The 20323-nt window shown below is 41.1% G+C and overlaps 4 protein-coding genes across 9 annotated transcripts in view; 2 read left to right on the top strand and 2 right to left on the bottom strand.

The window, feature by feature from the left end:
- The window catches only part of man2a2 (mannosidase, alpha, class 2A, member 2), a 16742-nt gene extending 8645 nt beyond the window's left edge, over positions 1 to 8097 (bottom strand). The window contains exons 1-11 of one of the 5 annotated variants that reach the window (XM_088379633.1): positions 7788 to 8092; positions 6665 to 6899; positions 6099 to 6554; positions 4916 to 5173; positions 4666 to 4810; positions 3858 to 4029; positions 3541 to 3668; positions 2782 to 2955; positions 1901 to 2087; positions 1443 to 1620; positions 949 to 1151 (exon numbers count right to left, since the gene is read on the bottom strand). In XM_088379633.1, coding sequence (XP_088235759.1) covers positions 949 to 1151; positions 1443 to 1620; positions 1901 to 2087; positions 2782 to 2955; positions 3541 to 3668; positions 3858 to 4029; positions 4666 to 4810; positions 4916 to 5173; positions 6099 to 6230 — 1577 coding nt within the window. In that variant the 5' untranslated portion in view covers positions 6231 to 6554; positions 6665 to 6899; positions 7788 to 8092. The other 4 variants (XM_088379630.1, XM_088379632.1, XM_088379631.1 and 1 more) reach the window with 4 other exon arrangements.
- On the top strand, positions 6659 to 15605 carry unc45a (unc-45 myosin chaperone A). Of its 2 annotated transcripts, none has more exons than XM_088379636.1 (19): positions 6659 to 6934; positions 9154 to 9346; positions 9835 to 10010; positions 10097 to 10186; positions 10270 to 10437; positions 11379 to 11547; positions 11706 to 11876; positions 12044 to 12215; positions 12333 to 12633; positions 12710 to 12804; positions 12892 to 13033; positions 13241 to 13381; positions 13533 to 13660; positions 13744 to 13810; positions 13898 to 14011; positions 14092 to 14207; positions 14514 to 14631; positions 14715 to 14870; positions 14938 to 15605. In XM_088379636.1, exons 1-19 carry the CDS (start codon positions 6932 to 6934, stop codon positions 15223 to 15225), a joined length of 2808 nt encoding a protein of 935 aa, XP_088235762.1. In that variant the 5' UTR covers positions 6659 to 6931; the 3' UTR covers positions 15226 to 15605. The 2 variants fall into 2 exon arrangements, with proteins under 2 accessions (XP_088235762.1, XP_088235761.1); XM_088379635.1 differs by lacking the exon at positions 6659 to 6934 and adding an exon at positions 8883 to 9049.
- Positions 15606 to 15681: 76 nt separating this feature from the next.
- rccd1 (RCC1 domain containing 1) lies at positions 15682 to 19376 on the top strand. The gene is made up of 8 exons (XM_088379639.1): positions 15682 to 15881; positions 15973 to 16155; positions 16271 to 16436; positions 17533 to 17654; positions 17725 to 17832; positions 18056 to 18187; positions 18401 to 18430; positions 18517 to 19376. Exons 1-8 carry the CDS (start codon positions 15683 to 15685, stop codon positions 18669 to 18671), a joined length of 1095 nt encoding a protein of 364 aa, XP_088235765.1. The 5' UTR covers position 15682; the 3' UTR covers positions 18672 to 19376.
- On the bottom strand, positions 18786 to 20233 carry cib1 (calcium and integrin binding 1 (calmyrin)). The gene is made up of 7 exons (XM_088379642.1): positions 20168 to 20233; positions 19872 to 19906; positions 19661 to 19760; positions 19401 to 19554; positions 19203 to 19321; positions 19048 to 19136; positions 18786 to 18972 (listed from the first exon to the last, which is right to left on the bottom strand). Exons 1-7 carry the CDS (start codon positions 20216 to 20218, stop codon positions 18951 to 18953), a joined length of 570 nt encoding a protein of 189 aa, XP_088235768.1. The 5' UTR covers positions 20219 to 20233; the 3' UTR covers positions 18786 to 18950.
- Positions 20234 to 20323: the final 90 nt, after the last annotated feature.

Below are 20323 nucleotides of genomic sequence, written 5' to 3' on the forward strand. Positions count from 1 at the left end.
GACTTTTGTCAAACTGGGACTGCACATTTCTTGTTCCATGACTACAGAAATACACCACTGATATATGTGTGTTTGTTTTCAAAGCTTCTGCTAAAGAAAGGTGCAGTGAATGCAATCAAGTGGACAGATACATCCACACAAGGTCTCCACTGCCCAATATGGTGCGGGAGTGACTCTGCCTAGTTTGTACAGCCCTGGTTTCCCTTCATGTTTTTGTCAGAATAGAATTGAAAACCACTACATTATAATTGAATTCTTGAATTTTAATTTGAAATGAGGTGGCAAACAGGGAGCATATATACAACTGAAATTCAAATTGCAGGAAGTAAAACTGAGATTCAATGAAATTCATGATGCAAAATGTACGTGTATTTCACAATTAAGATTTACAGCAAAAATGTATTTACAGCTTAAATTTCATAAAGACTATGTACACAATCATTAAAATCAGTGGTAAAGTGGCATAATAGTTTTTTTAACATTAAAAGCCTACGCAGATAAAACAGATCAATTATACTGTGAACACTTTTGTTTGATATGAAGGGAGAATGGCACTTCATTTCCGAGAATACCTTGCTCTATCCAAGTTGAAAAATGGCTACAAACATTTTGAACCACACCTGACAAGTAATGAGAATGAGTTACTCTGGATTGCATTCAATTAAATTCTACTTTCTGTCATTCAAATGCAAGTCAACATTCTGTGTGGGATGGAGTCAATTCAAATTCACATTCATCCTGTGAATTGAATTTGAATTTTGCATAGCCCTGAAAGGGAACTTCCAGAGTCATATCATCTAGTCTGTCTGTCTAAGTAAGCAAGGAATATGTGAGGGATATTTGATATGTGAGCTTGTTTGCAGTGCATGCCAGTTCCCTGTTGACCAGTTGGCACACACAAAGCACAGTTTGCAAAGTAAGACTGATGAGAGAATGGAATGCCCTAACCTGAGGTGTGATTCGATGACACGATCCAAGCTCTTATAAAAGGGCCGGGATGTAAAGTAGCCAGTCCAGTAGTGGTCTTCTCGGTCTGCATAGGCAAAGAAATCCCCACTGAGCACGGGGAAGTCTGTAGGTCGGGATCCTTGAGCCAATCCATAGGATTTATACAAAGCATTGAAGTAGTCGGTGAGAGTTCCAAACTGAGCCTGGAGATGTAAGCAGAGATGCGGGAAAAGTTCGACCTTAAGAAAATACATTGCTAAAACCGAAATGCAGAACAGAACAAAAAGATACTGATACCTATGCCTAAGACTTTCTGGGCTTTGAATTAAACACTGGTCCATGACATCTTTTGTTGCCTCAGCAAGTTAAATAGAATTCATTACCATATAAAAGTGTGACCTGTCCACTCAAATACTCACTACAAGCGAGGGAGCATGGAAAACAGTAACCAAAATAGAATAGTGGCTGTGACAGTTGCCAAATTCCTTTCTCACCTTGACATGCATCTCAGGGTGAGAATTCATGTAATCGAAGAGCTTCTGATAGTTGGTATACTGCTGGTCCCATTCCAAGGCCTTGTCGTAGCGAAAGTCATCCCCCAGAGGGATGAGAAGCACCTTGCTACGGTAAAGTTTGGACTTCTTGCGGTACTGATCCAGGAGGAGTTGTGCCCTGAATTGATGTAGACAGCATGTGCAGTCTTCAATACCAGCTTTCTAAGAAAATTACTACAACATTGGAAATAGCAGGGTCATAATAGGTGAGAGCCATTTGCCATTAGTCAGTAAAATGTGCAGTCAGATGTTATTTATGTTTGTTAAAAGCTGCCTACGAGGCCTGAAGAACAATCTGTTTGGATAGTTACCTTCCTCCCTGTATGCCCTCTCGCTGACGTTTGTTCATGGCTTAAAAATAGAGTATCACTTTAAGATTTTACAGCAGTATAACACACCTTTCTGCTACATTTGCTTCGACCACAGTTTTTGGTGGCACTTTCCATGGACAGTTGATACGGCCACCTGGTAGCCTCTTGAAGTCAAATTGGCAGCAGATCTTTGGGTCAGGCCCGCATGTATGAGGCACATCATAGCTGTAGAAGGGCATCATGTGGCATAAGATGTCTGAACTGGAACCAGTGTCTGGCAAGGGAATACAAGTAAGCATTAAAATATCTTGGATTGAGAACATGCATCCATCCATCCATTTTCTATACCGCCTGTCCCCACTGGGGTCACAGGCGTGCTGGAGCCTATCCCAGTTGTCATTGGGCAATAGGCGGGGGGACACTCTGAACCGGTTGCCAGCCGATCGCAGGGCACACAGAGACAAACAACCATCCACACTCGCACTCACACCTAGGGAGGGCCAAAGGCTGAATCAAACCCGCACCCTCTGAACTGTGAAGCGGACGTGCTAACCAGTGCGCCACCATGTCACCCATTGAGAACATGTATCTTGAAGCAAAAGGAACTGCTTTTAGAATAAACAGTACACAGAAAAATGTTGAGGGGGACTTCAAATTTTTAACAAGTTTGAGAAAATGTACCTTAACATTTAATAATGAACACATTATTAGTAACAACACAAATAATTATTAATGTAATTTTAAAAACTGAAACATCAATAGGTGAAGAACGAGAATCCTCAATAGGTTTTCTATGCATTTGTTATGGAGGAGTTTAGAAGCGTGGGAAGCACTCGTTCCATTGTTTTTAGAAAATTCTCCAAGATGGTGGCCACTTGTCACATTACTATTATTAGAGTGAACAATGACAGTTTAACTCCCTGGGTTTGTATTACAGTACAATCTATCTTTTTCTGTGCTTAACTCACCCCAGGGCTGCCGCCACATAAACTCCAGGTTGCGTGTGGCAGCAAAATGCTTTTTGACTGAGTAGTGGACCCTCTGGATGAGCATGTTGGTCAGGTTGGCTCTCTTCAGCACATAGGCCATAGTAGAGCTGTGCCCAAAAGGGTCTATTGCCCATCCACTGTGGGGGGTTGCCCCTGGAATAGAACAGAAAGTAAAAATAACGTTTCATATTCACAATGCAGGGAGGAAAAAGTTATGAACCGTTGGTTTATTGAACTGGTTTTGCTTCCTTTAACAGCAATATATCCTCCCCCCAGACGTATCCTGTAGTTGCAAATCAGATGAGGATGGATTTCAGCTCATTCCTCAAAAAAACTGTCACACTCAGTAACACTCTTGAGATGTCTGATGTAAATAGATCTAATGAGGTCAAGCTACAAATATCAGTCGGATTGACTTGGTGGATTTTTTTTGTACAGATTTGGAAAGATCAGTAAGTAAGTAAGTAAGTATCAAAAAGTCTTGGTGTTCATAAGTCCACAGTTCAAACCCTCATTGCTCTGGCCGGGCATCCCTAATTTATATATTGTTTCATCCTAAATCACCTGTTGAGTGAGAGACTTAACAAACTGAATGTGGCCTTGCAAGATTTCATGATGGGAAAGTGACAAGGTTAGAACCATTTCAACTTTAGTCTCACAACATTATAACACATTATAATGCAATAATAATACAATACATTAACCATCACAGAGTAACACGGATAGTTTCTGATGCACCTGTGTTTCTCTCCAGCCACTGATGTCCCTCAATAAGTTGGTCTATCATGGCGAAGTAATGAACGTTGGCTTCGTCTGTCATCACCCAGCCTCCTGTGACAATCTCGAGCTGTCCTTCGAGGATGAGTCTGTTGAACAGAGAGATTTAAAAAAAGCAGGTGAGAAGAAAGAATCCTGCCCCAATGTGCAAAAATCACATTACCCAGATAGAAAGTTATTTTCACAATCTGCTAGTGCGTCATTGCTTTAAAGCCATCTGGGCTAGTTTTTTTGCTGGTGGAATTTAAAAAAAAAAAAAAAATGGAGCACCGACTCACTTGCGTGCAGCCTCCTGCTTTTGTGCATCGGCACCCTCCCACCACTTGGAGAAAAAGGAAATCTCAGACCAGATGAACTTTCTGCGAGGATCTTCAGCCAGCTTCACCACCATGTTGTTTAAAATATGTTGTGTCTGGTCTGTGAAGTACTTATCAAACGTCTTAACCCAACCTAACAAGAAGATAGATTTCTGTTACCACCGCAAAAAAAAAAATCCAGGTACACTAACAGTAAGGGAAAAGGGCAGAAACGGATATAAAATATGGCTCATGATTTACAAGTCAATCTATTTTGTCCACAGAGTTAATTGGCAGAGTCACCCGTTCCATGCACTCTTTAGTTCCATACATGGCAAAGTACAATTTAGAACTATCTGGTAACAAGTTGACTTACAATTTAAGAAAAAACATGCATGGGAAGTACGTATCTTTTTTTTTTTCTTCAACTGTAACTTCTCCGCCCCCAACAGCTCCTGCTTTACATTGCTTGCGCCACAATAAATGCATGAGTTTAAAAATAAGAGACAGAACAAATGAAGAAATAAACCAAAATTTGGGGGACAAATCTGCTCTTTACACCACTCAAACAAAACAATCATTTTTACAGACAAATAGTCTGATTGTGGGGACGGGAACTAAGTGAGCAAACTCTTTCAAACTTTGCCTAATATGTGGCACCTCTAATGCAATACTGCAAGTATTCATACTCCACTCTGAAAAATACCGATCCAGACCACAGGTGAAAAATGTTCCATAAAATAAAATGGAAAATTGATCAGTTTAATGCAGGCGGGCTTGAGGTGATTACCTGGATCATTATGAGAGTGTGGGACCACAAACACTTGCAGAGGTTCTTTGTCCCACTCATCAGCATCGTAAGTTATGTCAAATCCCTGTTTCCACACACCACCATCCGGGTTGTCAAACTTGAGAAGGGAGTATACATCCAACATCTGAAAATGAATATGTAAAATACAGACACACAAAAACAGGTTCCTATTACATTTGACTGAATAAAGTGACATGTGTGCATTTGTTCCAAATTGCAGTAAGCTCACCTGAACATCTGCCTGACTGTGACTGCCTGCAGCCAACTGACAGTCCTGGGGCTTGACAGCGAGGAAAGTGGGGCGCCCGTCAAAGGGAAGGACCCAGGAGCCATTGGCACTCCTAAAGGGCAGGTGGCCACTGGGAGACACTGCTCCTGTGTCTGTGAGCTCCATCACAGAGTCTTTTATGTGACTGATGATTTGATGGTTTTCCTCGAGCAGCTGCTCCAACTGCTCTATCCGGTTCTGCAGGACTGAAATTTGGCTCTACAACATACAAAGAACAAGGTAATATGAGGGCACTTGAATTTAACGGAACAACCATATTAATGTTCGCTGAAAAGCTAACTCAATTTGAATTTCAACCAGAATGTCCTGAAAAAAATGTGCCTAAAACATAAAAATAAAATTTATAATTTTGGGATTTCATCATCTACTGTCCATAATCTACCGTAATTTCCGGACTATAAGCCGCGACTTTTTTCCAAAATTTTGGACCCTGCGGTTTATAGTCAGGTGCGGCTTATATAAGATTTTTGTGATGACTTGATCACTTTTACTCTTAACACTATTATATACAGTAAAAGCTACAAAACAAACTGACAAATAACTCGTTTTCAAATCAGACAAGTAAAAACTGGTCAAATATTTTTAAAAAAAGATATTAGTATTAAAAAGCAGCAGCTAACGCTATGTAATTCGGTTACCCATCCATTTTTGTAAACCATGCATCCATGTCAAAAACCCATGAAAAAGATGTGGTCACAGGTGCTATAACAGCATTATTTCGTTCTTGAAAATAATGCATACTTTCTTCTTTTAGACGCTTAAATAATACAGTATAAAGACACTAAATAAATCGGAAACCATCACTGATACTTATATGAAGAATATACGTCTAGAGCCAGTGCCGGTTTTGGCAGGGGAACCACAATACGGCTCATGGTGGCTCCTAGATGTTTTTTAAAACCTTAGCTCGGCTAATGGTGATAATTGACAATATTTATTATTTACAATTACAAATGACAAGATAATGTGTTATTTGACACTTTGAATCTTCTCCTGTACTTTCTGCCCAATGTCAATGTGCAAAAGGTCAATTTAGCAATCAATCCCAAAGAGATTGACTAAATGAAATGTACTACATATCATGCAACAAAATCCAAAGAGAGCCGTGTACATTTATTCTTACACGTGGAAAGTTTCCTCCATTTTGTCGCCTTGCAGGGTCATGCTGGACGCGGTCCAACATGAGATAAAGTGAGAACACAGCCACACAGAAGATGGCCCCTCCACACACTGTCACCTGTTTCCTCAGTTTCATCTTCTACACGCTCTTCTACAGATTCTATAGGAACCACAGCTGCTTTTTCAAGCAACACAGAAAATGGGGCTCAAAATAAAAAACACCTCTTCATTGGGCAAAAAAAAAATAATAATAATAATCCCAAGGGTTTAGTTCCTCACAAATGTGTCCTCCAGCCTCCATTCATGATACTGGTGACTACACAGAAGTGGGCAGTGGCTGCAGTGGATGAGAATTAAGCGAATAAATCAGCAATAGCTGGCAAGAAGTCCATCAGCTCTGGCCAGGCCACAGCCATCAGTGAGCTGTTTTAAAATGGTCGTTGTGCTCGATCATCCAAATCTATGAGACAGCAGGAACGGAGAAAACAAGCTCAAAATAGATGGAAGAGGTCCAACAGGAAGTCTCGTGTCTCTGCTACATCAGGTGACTCCCAGTGGGCCGGCACTTACTGATCCAGTCCCCCACTGCCACAGCAGCAGCTAATCAGTCAGTACAGGTTTTCTTCGCTCCCTTCCAGTGGCTTAACAAGTCTGCACACTGGTCTGTTTCATAGCTGATTCTGGTTCTTCAAAAGCAGCTCCAGGCATTCCGGGGAAAAAAGTTGTCCTCACAGTGCTGTCATCAAATTGAAAATAGCAGGAAATCAGTGCTTGATCACAGTGGCCAAGAGGAAATCTTCCTTAACTGCTGAAACAATCAAAGAAAAAAAAAGATTAATGGTGAGTGCAACATTTTGTAATCAGGCTATTAAAACTAACATGCTCCATTGAGTACACGTGACAGGAACAGAGTGGTGAGAAAATGCGATACACGATAAAAAAGAAAGGGGGAAACGGTAAGGAAGCAGATGGTGGGGGGTGGACTTCCTCTAAGCTCGAACGGATCTTCCCGGTTCAGCACAGTGTGCAATCCAGCAAGACTAATCGGCTCACTTCTAAGAGCTGACTATTAGAAAATGATCAAACAATAATCTTGATATAATATGTCCATACCACCAAATGTCATCTCACCAAATGCAGACGAAGTACAATCACGTACGTAGTATTTACCCAGTTTGAGCAATGCGCCCACTGGCTTGTGTAAACAATGACAACCCCACCAAACTCTATTCTATTGACAAAAGGCTGCAGCTCTGTTAAGATTTAACTTTGACGAGTTTTAGACAAGAAAGCACGTCGATGAAACGGAACGCAAACGTTAGATTCCCGATTACACCGGCAGCTGCTGAACGAACCTGTAAGGAACATAAATGTGTCACTAATCCAAAAGTCGCCAATATACTGCAATGGAACAAGCTAGTATTCAGTGACGAGGTATACAATTGAAATGCCTTAATACGCTGATTTACGAGCATGACGGGATTATAGATACATTTCACAGTATGAAAGTATAACGCAAAACATTGTCATCAATGTGTTTGCCACGACAAGTGTTGGCTTGTGGTTTACGTGCAATAACGTTACCCGAGTGAAGTACAGCTAACCTATTAGTTTTCGTCTAATCCCGTGCAAAAGAAATTCTCGTGACTTAATCGAGGATTCTGACGTTTAAAATTAGGAATTCTGACGTTACCTGTCAATGGGGCAAGTGGACCGTAAACGAGGAGCGCCCCTTGTGTGTACGTGTGTGCCTCAGGCTACATACAAGTCACTTCAAGGCTGACAGCTAACCGATGATAGTAGACTAGCGTGAGCAGCTAGCTCGCTAGCTAGCTAGCTAGCTTGCGTCGTTAGCTGCTGCAAAAGCTTGAAGGAGGAGAGTACGATGATTGGTCGACAGCTTCGGCTGCTTGCGGTCAACAAACAACCTCGTCCTTTCTGTGGACTCATCTAAAAGCCACGTTGGTCTCGTACTAATCACTAACTCGATAAGCAAGGCTGCTTCCACCCGTTCCGAACTCTAAGCTTTATAAAGAAAGTGTGACTTTGATGTCTGTGTACAAGATGAAATAAAAAAATAAATAAATGTCCGCAAAAAAAAAAAAACATTGTGGTGTACAATTTAAAGATGGCTTTAATCAACATCCAAAATTTGAAAACGGCTTGATTTCTATTTATTTGTTTATCTCTAAATACAAAATGTGATCACATGGTTTGTTTATGTCTTTGGAGGCCGACTCACCATTTGGCAAAATAATATTCGAATTTTCATCTTGTATATTTTTTGCTGTTTTTTTTGTTTTGTTTACATCAGATAATAAGTTAGACGCCTTTTCCCCAAGGAATACTTACTCTTACTAATTGAATTATGTTATTTTAATAGCGTGGGTTACAAAGGTCTGGCCTTTCTGACATTTGCATGTTCTGTCCATGCTTGGGTTTTCCTTCTGCCCATGCTTGGGTTTTTCTTTGTTTTGACTTCATCCCACATTCTCAACACAGGTTAGGTTCATTGAAGACTCTTTATTTATGTGAATGTGAGTGTGAATGCTTATTTTATTTACACGGTTTTAAATGATCTCCAATGGCTTTTTGGTTATTTACCCTACTAATCAAAGATGTTTATTTATTAAACAAAATTCGTGTCAGCAAAAAGAATGTAAACTATCTGGGTTAGAACATATTGAGGACATACAATGGGGATGTAACCACAACCAAAATATTTGATTACAATGTACGAGCGTGCTTGTTTTCCTTTTATAGTATTGCAGCCTATGGAGGTGGCCAACGTCATCGTTTCGCGCCATACACCCGGAAGTGGAGCCCATTAATCATTTACGAGAAGTTAGAAGTGTTTGCGAGTACTTTTTATGAGTAGCTTTAAGTTAAACGTGAAATACTCAACGCCGAACCGTGTGGAACATTTTGAAGATGAGCGAAACAGAAAACGAGAAGGTAACAAATTTGGGTCACGAAACAGCAGACGCATTGTTCGATTCACATCGGAGACAGTGGTGAGCTGAATTCTTTTGGCCATTTTTTTTTTTTTTTGCTTTCAGGGTCCTGCAGCCCTGAGGGAAGAGGGGAACAAGCTTTTCAAGGCTGGCGATCTGCAGGGTGCTGTGTCTTGTTACACCAGAGCACTGAAGCTGAGTGACAACAAACAAGAAAGCGCTGTACTTTACCGCAACCGATCTGCATGCTACTTGAAAATGGAGGACTATAACAAGGCAGAGACGGATGCCTCCAAATGTAATACAGTCCTTGTTCATGGCGTATTTCCTATAGATGTTTTACACTGATTCATGAAAAATGTATCAGACAATTGTTAGAATTGATTTCCCTCAATGACACACCCTGATACACACCCACTAAACTGGGCACTTCATTTGGTACACTTAAAAATCTGAAACCCACGATTCAATAGCTAAACAAGTTAACCACCCTAGTTAAAAGTTTTAAAATATGTGAGAGTAAGATAAACACGTTTGACAACCTCACATGCTTTTGCTACAATAATTTTGATTTGACCCTGTTGTTCTGATAGTGTACTGCACTAAGTATATGTCTCTTGGCTAGCAAAACTTTGGATAATTGTCTTGGTAAAGGTCAATTTTAATATACAGTACAGACCTGATACTGCATTAGGTTTTGAATGTGAATATAATTGTATAGCCAGTGTTTCTATGTGCACAGTTACCTCTTATAATTATTTGATTCTTTGTTTGTTTGTCTTTTAGCTCTCAATACTGACCCAAGCGATGTGAAAGCCAGATTTCGGAGGGCTCAGGCTTTCCAGAAACTTGGACGTTTTGACCAGGCCTTTGTGGATGCACAGACGTGTGCCCAGCTTGAGCCCAAAAACAAAGCATTCCAGGATCTCCTCAGACAGCTGGGGGCAGAGATCCAGCGAAAGGTGCTGTAAAATACCCTTAGGAGTATTCTGTGATCTTCTGAAAAAAGGCAGTGCTCACCAGACTTTTTTTCTTTTAATTTTTGTAGTCACTACAGTTAAACTCCACAGATGCACGTGTGCAACAGATGTTCTCACTCCTTGTAGATACATCTGTGAAAGATTCTGACCGACAAAAGGTAGGTTTGCCTTCCCAGGAAAGACTCTATGATATGATGTGTTTCTACTGTTCAAGTAATATAGGTCAATTGACTGATTTCAGGCTGCCCAAAATCTGGTGGTGTTATCTCGAGAAGACGCAGGAGCTGAGCAGATCTTCCGTAACGATGGCGTGAAGCTGATTGACCAGCTTCTTCATTCAAAGCAGGAGGATGTAGTCCTTTCTGCTCTGAGGACTCTGGTTGGCTTATGTACTGAGCATCAGTCCAGAGTAAATTCAACAATTTTCCCTTCATCCGATTGCTCTACTGATTGTCTTTGTTTGAGGCTGTCATAGTGGACTTAGTTGGGAGAGTTCGGCTAAACCCTGGACTGGGTCCCAGTTAAATCACAGGCTTGACTATGAAATTAAGGTTGTAAACCACTGTTATGATGAGCAGATCCCTGTAGATGGCAGAATTGAGGCACTTTGCATTTAAGATTAGCGCCGTTTTTGAGTTGAGGATAAAGGGGAGAGGGTGAATCTCTGCTTGTCGTGTTGACTATGAGTAGGAGAAATGCCAATATGTTGGAAATCAAACAAGTTTGGGAACCTGGCACAAGTACATATCTTTATGCTGTAAACGGAGTATGTGTCATGGTTTTTATTTAAAAGTATGTTGCAATTGTGAGTAAAGATGACAGTTTATGGAGTCAATGGCGAATGGCGTTTAAAAAAATGCCACAATCAATGCACGCTATGAATTAGCGTTAGTTACTTCTATATCTGGGAGAAAAAAATATACTGTGGGTCTTGAAATATCAGTCAAAATGCTCTAACACAGCTGATAATATGGTAAACTCCTATGGAACTGTCAAGAAATGAGAATTCAAGAAGCATGATTTTGACAAAAAACAAGACAGTTAACTAAAGAACATGCCAAGTTCATTCAGGGTGGTCCTCAGTCTTTTTTTACTTTACTATTTACCAGCAGTTAATTCACCGCATAGATCCACTCCCCAAATATTTAAAAAAGCCTGTCTAGTTGACATACATTTTCAACTCTGAGAAAATCTAGAAAAAAAAAACTGCAGTGTACTGTTCTTGCCTATGTCTGCGACTGTGTCGTTTTAATTTCTTGACTTATACTGAACATACATATTTATCTGCATTACTGAAAGACTGCACCGCATTTCTGGTCTTCATGCTGGAATGTATGCTTTTATTCCTAGACGATGGCAATAGTGAACGAGCTGGGCATGGAGCAACTGTGTGCAATCATGGGATCGGGAGGCTCTGCTGTTTCACTCGCCACCTGCCACCTGCTGAAGGTGATGTTTGAGGCTCTCACGCAGGGCATGAAGAGGGAGATCAGGGGAAAGGAGGAAGCTATACTTCCTGGTGAGTTTGGACTCAAGTCATTTTTGTTTCATTCAATATTTCTTTCACCAGAGTCTCAGAATTTGATTTTCAAGTACAACAGAAACATGTTTCTCAAGTATTACTGTATTTGATTAGGTGCCTTCTCTCAGGTAAAGTACATTCAATTTTTCAAACAGAACCATCCAAGGAGCTTCGGTCGATGTTGCGTCACCTCTTGGAGATGATGCCAGCGTCAAACGTGTCCGGACCTGGAAGAGACAACGCCATCAACCTTCTAGTCAAACAAGTACCCCGCAAGTCCTTGAAGAACCCAGACAACTCCCTGACTCTATGGGTGATTGACCAGGGTATCTTAAGAAAATTTAATTTCTATAAAACCATCATATTTCATCTTTTGAGTCTTGTTGATGTAAGAGACAATGAGGAAATAGATGTTTCTGCTTATCAAAGGCAACTTCAGAGATTTTCTTTATGTTGTGTAGTGGCATGGGTTTTCTTGGTTCAACTCTTGCAGGGCTGCATAAGATTTTGGAGGTGGCTGCATCAGTGCCTGAGCTCTCAGAAGGGCCAACACTTACAGAGAACTCCCACATGAGTTGCTCAGTCTTGCTTACCAAGCTTTATGACGATCTTCAAAGTGACAAGGAGAGGGAGAACTTCAATAATCTGTGTGAAGACTATGTTCGGTGAGTTGGTAACCCAGGTTGCTCAAAAACAAATCAACTGTGTTACCAAACAGAGAAACTGCGCTCTTTATCTAAATGGTAACTTCCTTCACATATTGCTGTTTATATTTGGTTTAGACAACACTTTACCCAAACGGGCCTTGGAGGCAAGCTGCGAGCCATCCAGACCGTATCTGTGCTCCTCCAAGGGCCGAGCGATGTCGGCAACCGAACCATGGAGATGTCAGGAATGATGGATGCAGTTATATCCTTATGTGCCTCTGAAGATGTGATTCACCAGCAGATAGCAGTGGAGGCTCTTATTCATGCAGCAGGTAAAGCTAAGAGAGCTTCCTTCATCACAGCCAATGGTGTGGCGCTTCTCAAGGACCTCTACAAGAAAAGCGAGAATGACAGAATACGTGTGAGAGCCCTGGTGGTAAGCAAACCGGTGTATGACGTCAACGTCTCTAAATTTGGAACAGATCTAACAATGGCCCTTTGTGGTTATTCAGGGGTTGTGCAAGCTTGGATCAGCGGGAGGGACTGATTTCAGCATGAAGCAGTTTGCCGAAGGATCCACACTAAAGCTATCCAAACAATGCAGGAAGTAAGAATAACTTCTTCATTTTCCAACAGAGTTCTGTTAAGGACTATTGTGTTGCTAAGTGGTGGTTGTCGAATACTTTCCCGTTAGGTGGCTTTGTAATGAGTCGCTGCCTCCTACGTCCCGGCGATGGTCCGTGGAAGGCCTCGCCTATCTCACCTTTGATGCTGATGTGAAAGAGGACTTTGTTGAAGACAGAAATGCTCTTCAGGCCATGTTTGAACTAGCAAAGGTTTAATTTGACAAGTGTTTTCAACTTGTAATATTAGACACAAACATCATAATTCCTCACTCTTGTTACATGATTTTTTTTTTTTTTTTTTTTTAAATCTGTTTTTTTTTTTCCTGCTCCATAGTATGTGAGACTATCATCAGTATAGCACACATACTGTACCAATCTTGGATAACGTGAATATTCTTGCCTTTATTTTTCTTGCAGTCTGAGGACAAAACAGTACTCTTCGCTGTAGGCTCCACTCTGGTAAACTGCACTAACAGCTATGAAGTGGAAAAGCCTGATCCTCAGATGGTCGAGCTGGCTAAGTATGCAAAGCAGCATGTGCCGGAGGAGCACCCCAAGGTAACGTTTCAATACCCTTTGAAAAGTGGTTGTCTGCCTCTTCTCCTGAAATGTTTGTGAGTAGGTAGATCCAACACTTAAACAGAATTCCATACATACTGTAGTTTTTATTGTGTAAAACTAGATCATGTGAAACTTTGTCCTCTGTCAGGATGCAGCTGCCTATGTGGAGAAGCGGCTAACAAAGTTGCTGGAAGCTGGAGTGGTTTCGGCATTAGTGTGTATGGTTAAACATGAGAGTCCGGCTCTCACAGATGCCTGTAAAGAATGTATCTCCAGGTATGAAGTTGGTCGGAGCGTTTTTTTTTTTTTATGTGTGTGCATTGTGTACATTTACTCATTCTGTTTGTCATTCACATCAGGGTGTTCTTGGCTGTAGTGGAGCGACAAGAAGACAGAGGCACAGTAGTAGCCCAGGGTGGGGGAAAGGTATATTGGTGTACATCAATATGCTTAGTTGAGCCCTTACCTAGGGTCTCATGTCATCTAATGTACAAATGTTGTTTTCCACCATAGGCCCTCATCCCACTGACAACTGATAACACTGATGTAGGAAAGGTCAAAGCAGCACAAGCACTTTCCAAAATTACTATCACATCTAATCCAGAGATTGCCTTCCCTGGAGAAAGGGTAAAAAAAAATCCACTAATGTGATTCTGCTTTTAAAACTATATTTTTGGTGTTAAACTGATCTTCTGTTGTTATTACAGATTTATGAGGTTGTGCGCCCTCTTGTCAGTCTCTTAAATCTTCACTGCACCCTGCTACAGAATTTTGAGGCACTCATGGCTCTGACCAACCTGGCTGGAATCAGTGAAAGACTCAGGTTGGCCACTAGGGGGAAGTGTCTCCTTAGAAAATGACATTAATTCAGTCATTTGTAGTTGTTCATCTTTTTTAACAACAAAATGTGACTGCAGGAAGCTTTACTATGCATACTAAGTACAATTAAATGTTGCCACCAGTCTAAAGCAAGAGAATGTTTGGAAGACTGTTTTAATTCATTGTTTTAGTCCTTTTGTCTTCTCTTGACTTAAATATATCTCAACATTTCTCACCCTATTACTTTTTAATTTAGTTTAGTTTGGTTTGTTGCTGCTTTTGTTGAAATCTTTTTTTTTTTTTCACACAGACAAAAGATGATAAAAGAGAAAGCTGTGCCAAAAATTGAAGGTTACATGTTTGAGGAGCACGACCTGGTCCGAGCAGCTGCCACAGAGTGCATGTGTAACCTCATCCTGAGCACAGAGGTATGGCATACAATCTGATGCATGTGTTGAAGAGCTGAACTCGGAAGCCTAACGGTGTGTTTACGCCTGATGTGCATAATCAGGTGCAAGAGCTGTACCTTGCCACTGGCAACGATCGCCTGAAGCTCCTTGTACTCTACTGTGGCGAGGACGACGAAAGGCTGAGAAGAGCCGCTTCAGGCACACTAGCCATGCTGACTGCCGACCAGCCTGAGCTTTGTGCTCGTATCACCACAACAGTGAGCAAAGCTTCGTGTCCCTCACCGTGACCGTGGCATTGCTACTCACACAACACCTCTTTTTCAGACCACCCACTGGCTGGAGATCCTGCAGGCACTGCTACTCAGTGAAATATCTGACTTGTGCCATCGCGGTGCGGTCATTGTTTTTAACATGATGCGAGCTGAGAAGAGTCTGGCAGAAAAACTTATTGAGAGTGAAGTCCTGGAGATTCTGTTTGTCTTGACAAAGGGAAGACAGGGCACATCAGTACCAGCCTCAAAAGTAGCTCAGAACTGCCTAGATAAGGCAATGGAGTATGGCATCATCATGAGTAGAGAGGGAAAGGACATGCAGGAAGGAACTAAAGCTTAAATCAGAGCAATACCCAGTACCTGAACATTTCAGCCATTTCAACGTTTTTCCTGCTGAAACACTCCTAAAAGACCAAGAAGTTCCTAAATTTAGTAAAGGAAGCAGCAACGACATTTTAATGTTATCATTTTGTCACAATTTTTTATACTTTGGTAAAGAAAAGTACTGTATTTATCACACTATAAAAATATGTATATTTGCAATGACATGTACACCAATGCACAAAAACGTGGTCCACTTTTCATGCAATTTTACGATTATTTGACACTGCATGTTTTAGGTTTTTGCCCCCAAAACATTTTTATGAACTATTATTTCCACTCGTGTGTGTTCGGGGGGTATTCCACAATAAACTTGAGTGGTGACTTTTTGTGAATGCGCATGCGCAATACCAGTTATTTTGTGGGAAGCTGCATCGTTAACGTTCTGCCGGAGTCACCTAACTTAAGCCATTCTAATGCCCTGGTTTGGGTTCGGCTTCAACGCCTTTGGACAGATACATGTATGTGAACCTGTTAGTACAGACGACGACACTACCAACAGGGTTAAAGTGATAACGCCATTTGAGTTCAAGTGTCATGTTGACGGAAGCTGCTGTCGAAAAATAAGTGGACTCCGAGCGAGCTGGAGTCGAAGAGCAACCCTTCACGCAAATGGTGAGCGACCGATGAAAAGTTGCACTTAGCTAATAAAATGTAACGTATATGCATTATCACTGAAAGTGGCTCGATGTTGCTGTGTTGCCAGGTTTGTGCTTGGCAGGTTTCAACACTGCGAGTGGCATTTGTGGGACGGGGTGCACGGACGCCACTGTCGGGGAGTCTTTCTTAATCCTCGCTTTTCCAAACAGAATTGAATCATGGGACCTGGACAACGAGAAGAAGACCCCAGTATGGAGCATGGAAGTCAAAACTCCATCCGAAAGCGCTGGTAATAATTGCTGTGGCGTTTAAACGGAAGACGCTCTTCACCATAGCGCCATCCTCTGGATTGATTTGGGTGTTTGTATCAACATCTTCACTGAAATCACTTTGCTGCTTTCCAGGTACGCCCCTGAATCTGCCGTTAGTCCCAGATGGTTACATTGCCATAAAACCTCCTTTCTATCGGCCATTGTCTCCACACCTGAGGGCCACCAAGCTGGCTCTGGGTGCAGAGCACTGCGTTCTCCTCAGTGCCTCTGGAAGTGTGTACACATGGGGACTGGGCAGGTATAACTCAGACACTTGTCAGTTTTGGTCTTCTCGCGCAGTGTTTCTAAGCCTCGTTTTTGCCAGGGTGCATATTTTGACAATAAATAAGTAAATAAATCACCAGGAATAAGTGGATACACAGAAGACGGAATAATTACACTGTGTACACTACGGTTCAAAAGTTTGGGGTTACTTAGAAATGTCCTTTTTTTTTAATAAAATGGCTATTTTTCAATGAGTGTAACATTAAATTAATCAGGAATACACTCTATACATTGTCAGTATGGTAAATAACGATTCTAGCTGCAAACGTCTGGCTTTTAATGCAATATCTACATAGCTGTATGAAGGCCCATTTCCAGCAACCATCCCTCCAGTGGTCTAATTGATAGTTTTCTTCACTACCTTTTATGCAAGAACCACACAAGAGACAGTTTGCCCTTTTTATGCTTGCAAGTGGAGAAAGCCATCATCACTCTTGTCACACGAGCGCCTGAAAGCAGTCTGACTTTCGCCTCTTGCAGGAGTCTATTTATTGAGAGAAAGCAGGGTGATGGTGAGGGTGAACAGGTTTCAGGGTCGCCTCTGCAAACTGATTTAGTCAGTGCAGATGGTCTTATCTCTTTGTTTTACAAAGTTGTATAAACAGATACTGGTGGAGCATCTTTAGACAACAAACTAAGCAAGAACGTTTGCACAACATGGAACATTTCAACAACTCAAGGGAATGTGGAAAGTTTTAACGAGTCAAGGGAAGGTGGAAAGTTTTAACAGTTAATGATTCTATTCAACATAATCATACGATCAAAATAAATTGTCAACCCTAACACTAATTGTCCATTGTTTGCTAATTGTGTTAGAAGGCTGATGGATGATTACACTTTAAAACTCTTGTGCAATTATGTTAGTTTTCATGGAAAACACAAAATTGCCTGGGTGACCCCAAATTTTCTGAACAGGAGCGTACCTCACTGGCCTAATTACATGAACAAAGACAGATTAAACGAGATGGCATACGGTTAACTTTTTTTAAAAGTAAAATTTCCCATTAAAGATTTGGTATCCCTGCTCTACAGAACACCATTATTGTATTATTTTTTTAACTACTTTACAGTCACGGTCAATTAGGGCACGGTGTCCTCTCATCTGAAGAGCAGCCCAGAGTGGTGGAGGCCCTTTGGGGCATGACCATGAGCTGGGTGGCCACAGGAGGCTGGCACACTGTCTGCATTAGTGGTAAGAACCGCTTGTGATGCTGCCAGTGTAATCAGGGATGCCCATAAATGCTATTTCAATGTATTGACAGACGGGGGTGACTTGTATGTGTGGGGCTGGAACGAGAGTGGCCAGCTTGGACTTCCCTCGCGAGCTGTTAGGAGGGCACAGCAACATCAAAAAAGTCAAAAGGAAGCAGGTGGGTTATGTAAAATATTTAAAATGCTGCATTTTCTGTCAGTCATTCCAATGACCTTAGTGCTGAAATCATATTTGCATGCATGATGCTTGATATGTAGCATGAAGAATATCGACAGCATTTGTATCACAATCGTTGTCTTAAAAATAACATTTCCAAATGAAACTATGTTTAACAACTACAGATCTTTCAACTCTTGTTACCAACTTGTTTTTATGTAAAGACACACTGGAGGGAGAGAAGGACGAAGAAGTGTTCATATCTATCCAGGCATTCCCAGCACTACTGGACGTTACTCCATCGTGTGAGATTAAGACAGTTGGCTGTGGCTCCCGTCACACAGCTGCTGTGACATGTAAGTCATGATGTCACTTCCCTATGTCTGCATGAAATTACTACTCCCAATAGGTACATGTGAAAACTAGGCTCAGAGCATGCAGAGAGCACAGATCGCTCTTTAAGATTGCGACTTCCAAACAATTTCTTAACTATCAAACTCGCACGAGACATTTTTTTACATTGAATTGGGGTTGGACTTCTGTTTTCAATGTGATCTTTCTCATTTTAGCCACAGGTGACCTCTACACATGGGGATGGGGTGAGTTTGAGTCCAACTCTAATATTCATACATAATTTACATTTGATTTACAAGAGAGATGGTAACTTCCTTGTTTTTCTCCTCAGGTCAATACGGTCAGCTTGGATACGAGACATCCTGTTCAGATGAGCCGCGCCGTGTGGAGTTCTTCAGTGAACAACGAATGCGTGTTGTCGATGTGACGTGCGGGGCATGGAATACTTTTGCTGCTGTCGTCAGGGAGGAAGTAGCTGCCTCTTAAATATTATGGAATCCTATTGCTAAACATGGACTTTGCACTGTATCGTACAAAGTGACAACTTAAGACTTGAATTACAGTACAAGTATTTTGTATACACTCAATAAGACGCTTGACAACTTTGTAAAACTTTTTATATGGAAATATAAAGAGAGATTTAAAAATTACAAATAGGTGTTTTACATAACAGTAAAGTCAATAAATTCCATAGAAATTTACAGCAAATAACTACTTTATATAACTAATTAAACAATAATAAATGTAGGTGGTCAATTTCTGTCTTCACAGCACAATCTTGAAGGAACTGTGGAGAATATTTTGGAAATATGTTAATTGATTTGTCAAAGGCACACATTTTAAATTACATTTTCATGTTCACCTGATAAAATCCGGTGACCTTGAAATGACGTGCTGAAACTCTGAGAGGTTCACAGTTCCATCCTTGTCAATGTCTGACTCGTCGAGAATCTAAACGACATCCGGTATTATTACACATTTGATTATGTTGTGTCCATATTGCAGGATCTCGCTCACGTTATTGATGAGCTGTCTCATTTCCTCGGGTGTTAGTCTCGTGTCATCGGTCTCGCCGGTCAGGCAGTTGACCAGTTTCTCCAGATCACCACAGTCAAGAGTTCCATCATCATCAAAGTCTAAAGATGAGAAAATAGCTATTGCTTTGAATAAACCAATCACATGCTAAATTTCTTTTTACGTTAAGTTTCTTTTTACCAAATATACGGAATGCATAGTGGGACTTGATTTCCAGTGTTGCCGAGTCACTGAAGGCACTCAAAAGATCTAGAAAGTCCTCAAAGGTGAGGCTTCCATCTTTCACTTCGGATGTTGAAAAGACGTGGCAGATCCTCGTTCGAAATGGGTTAGACTGAAACAGGAACAAGTACAAGGGTCATTGCGGTTTAGTAATACCTGGGAAATTCCTTTTAACCAGATGAATGACTCCGCTATAAGAGCAGTGACACATTTTGTACCTTGAGTTCTGGAAGGGTGAGGATCTTCTCCATGGGCACCCTGGCGTTTGGAAGGTCTCTCTCATCTTTCATGAGCAGCTCAGTGAATCTTTTATGCGCCCTGGTATTAATAGCCACAACATAATATTGTGTTACATAAGCAGCTACCGTATTAATCCTGGCCATTCAAACAACAAATATATTCAGCGTGTGGATGCAAATGGTCACTTACAGAAGAATTTCTTGTTTTGTTAAAAACGTCAGCTCCTGAAAGTAGAATGACAGTCACCCACAAAATATTGGAAATCCTATAGTACACGGTGTTAGCAACATATTACTTTTCTGACTTCGGATTCAACATTATGAGACACCACTGTTGTTTTAAATTGAAAATTGGCGTAGAAGGCTGCTTCTTTTGGGTTACGCTAAAATAGCTTTAAGTTGGCTAACGTTGCTGGGTGGAACAAGTGTTTGTTTGGCAGGAAATCAGCCAGGACGGCATCGCGTTTCTTATAGTTGATCACTTACTTGGTATTCTGAGAGCAAATCCTTTCCAAGTTGACTCGCCGTTGTCCCCATCTTGTACTATAGTTAGTTTCCAACGTTAAACTTTTTTGTCTTATAAACACTGTGTTGCCGCTGTACTTCCGGTGAGCCTGTTAACCATTTCATGCTTGACAAGCT

This window comes from Syngnathus floridae, chromosome 6 (genome assembly GCF_059516105.1).
Source record: "Syngnathus floridae isolate MCC-2025c chromosome 6, RoL_Sflo_1.0, whole genome shotgun sequence".
Taxonomy (NCBI): Eukaryota; Metazoa; Chordata; class Actinopteri; order Syngnathiformes; family Syngnathidae; genus Syngnathus; species Syngnathus floridae.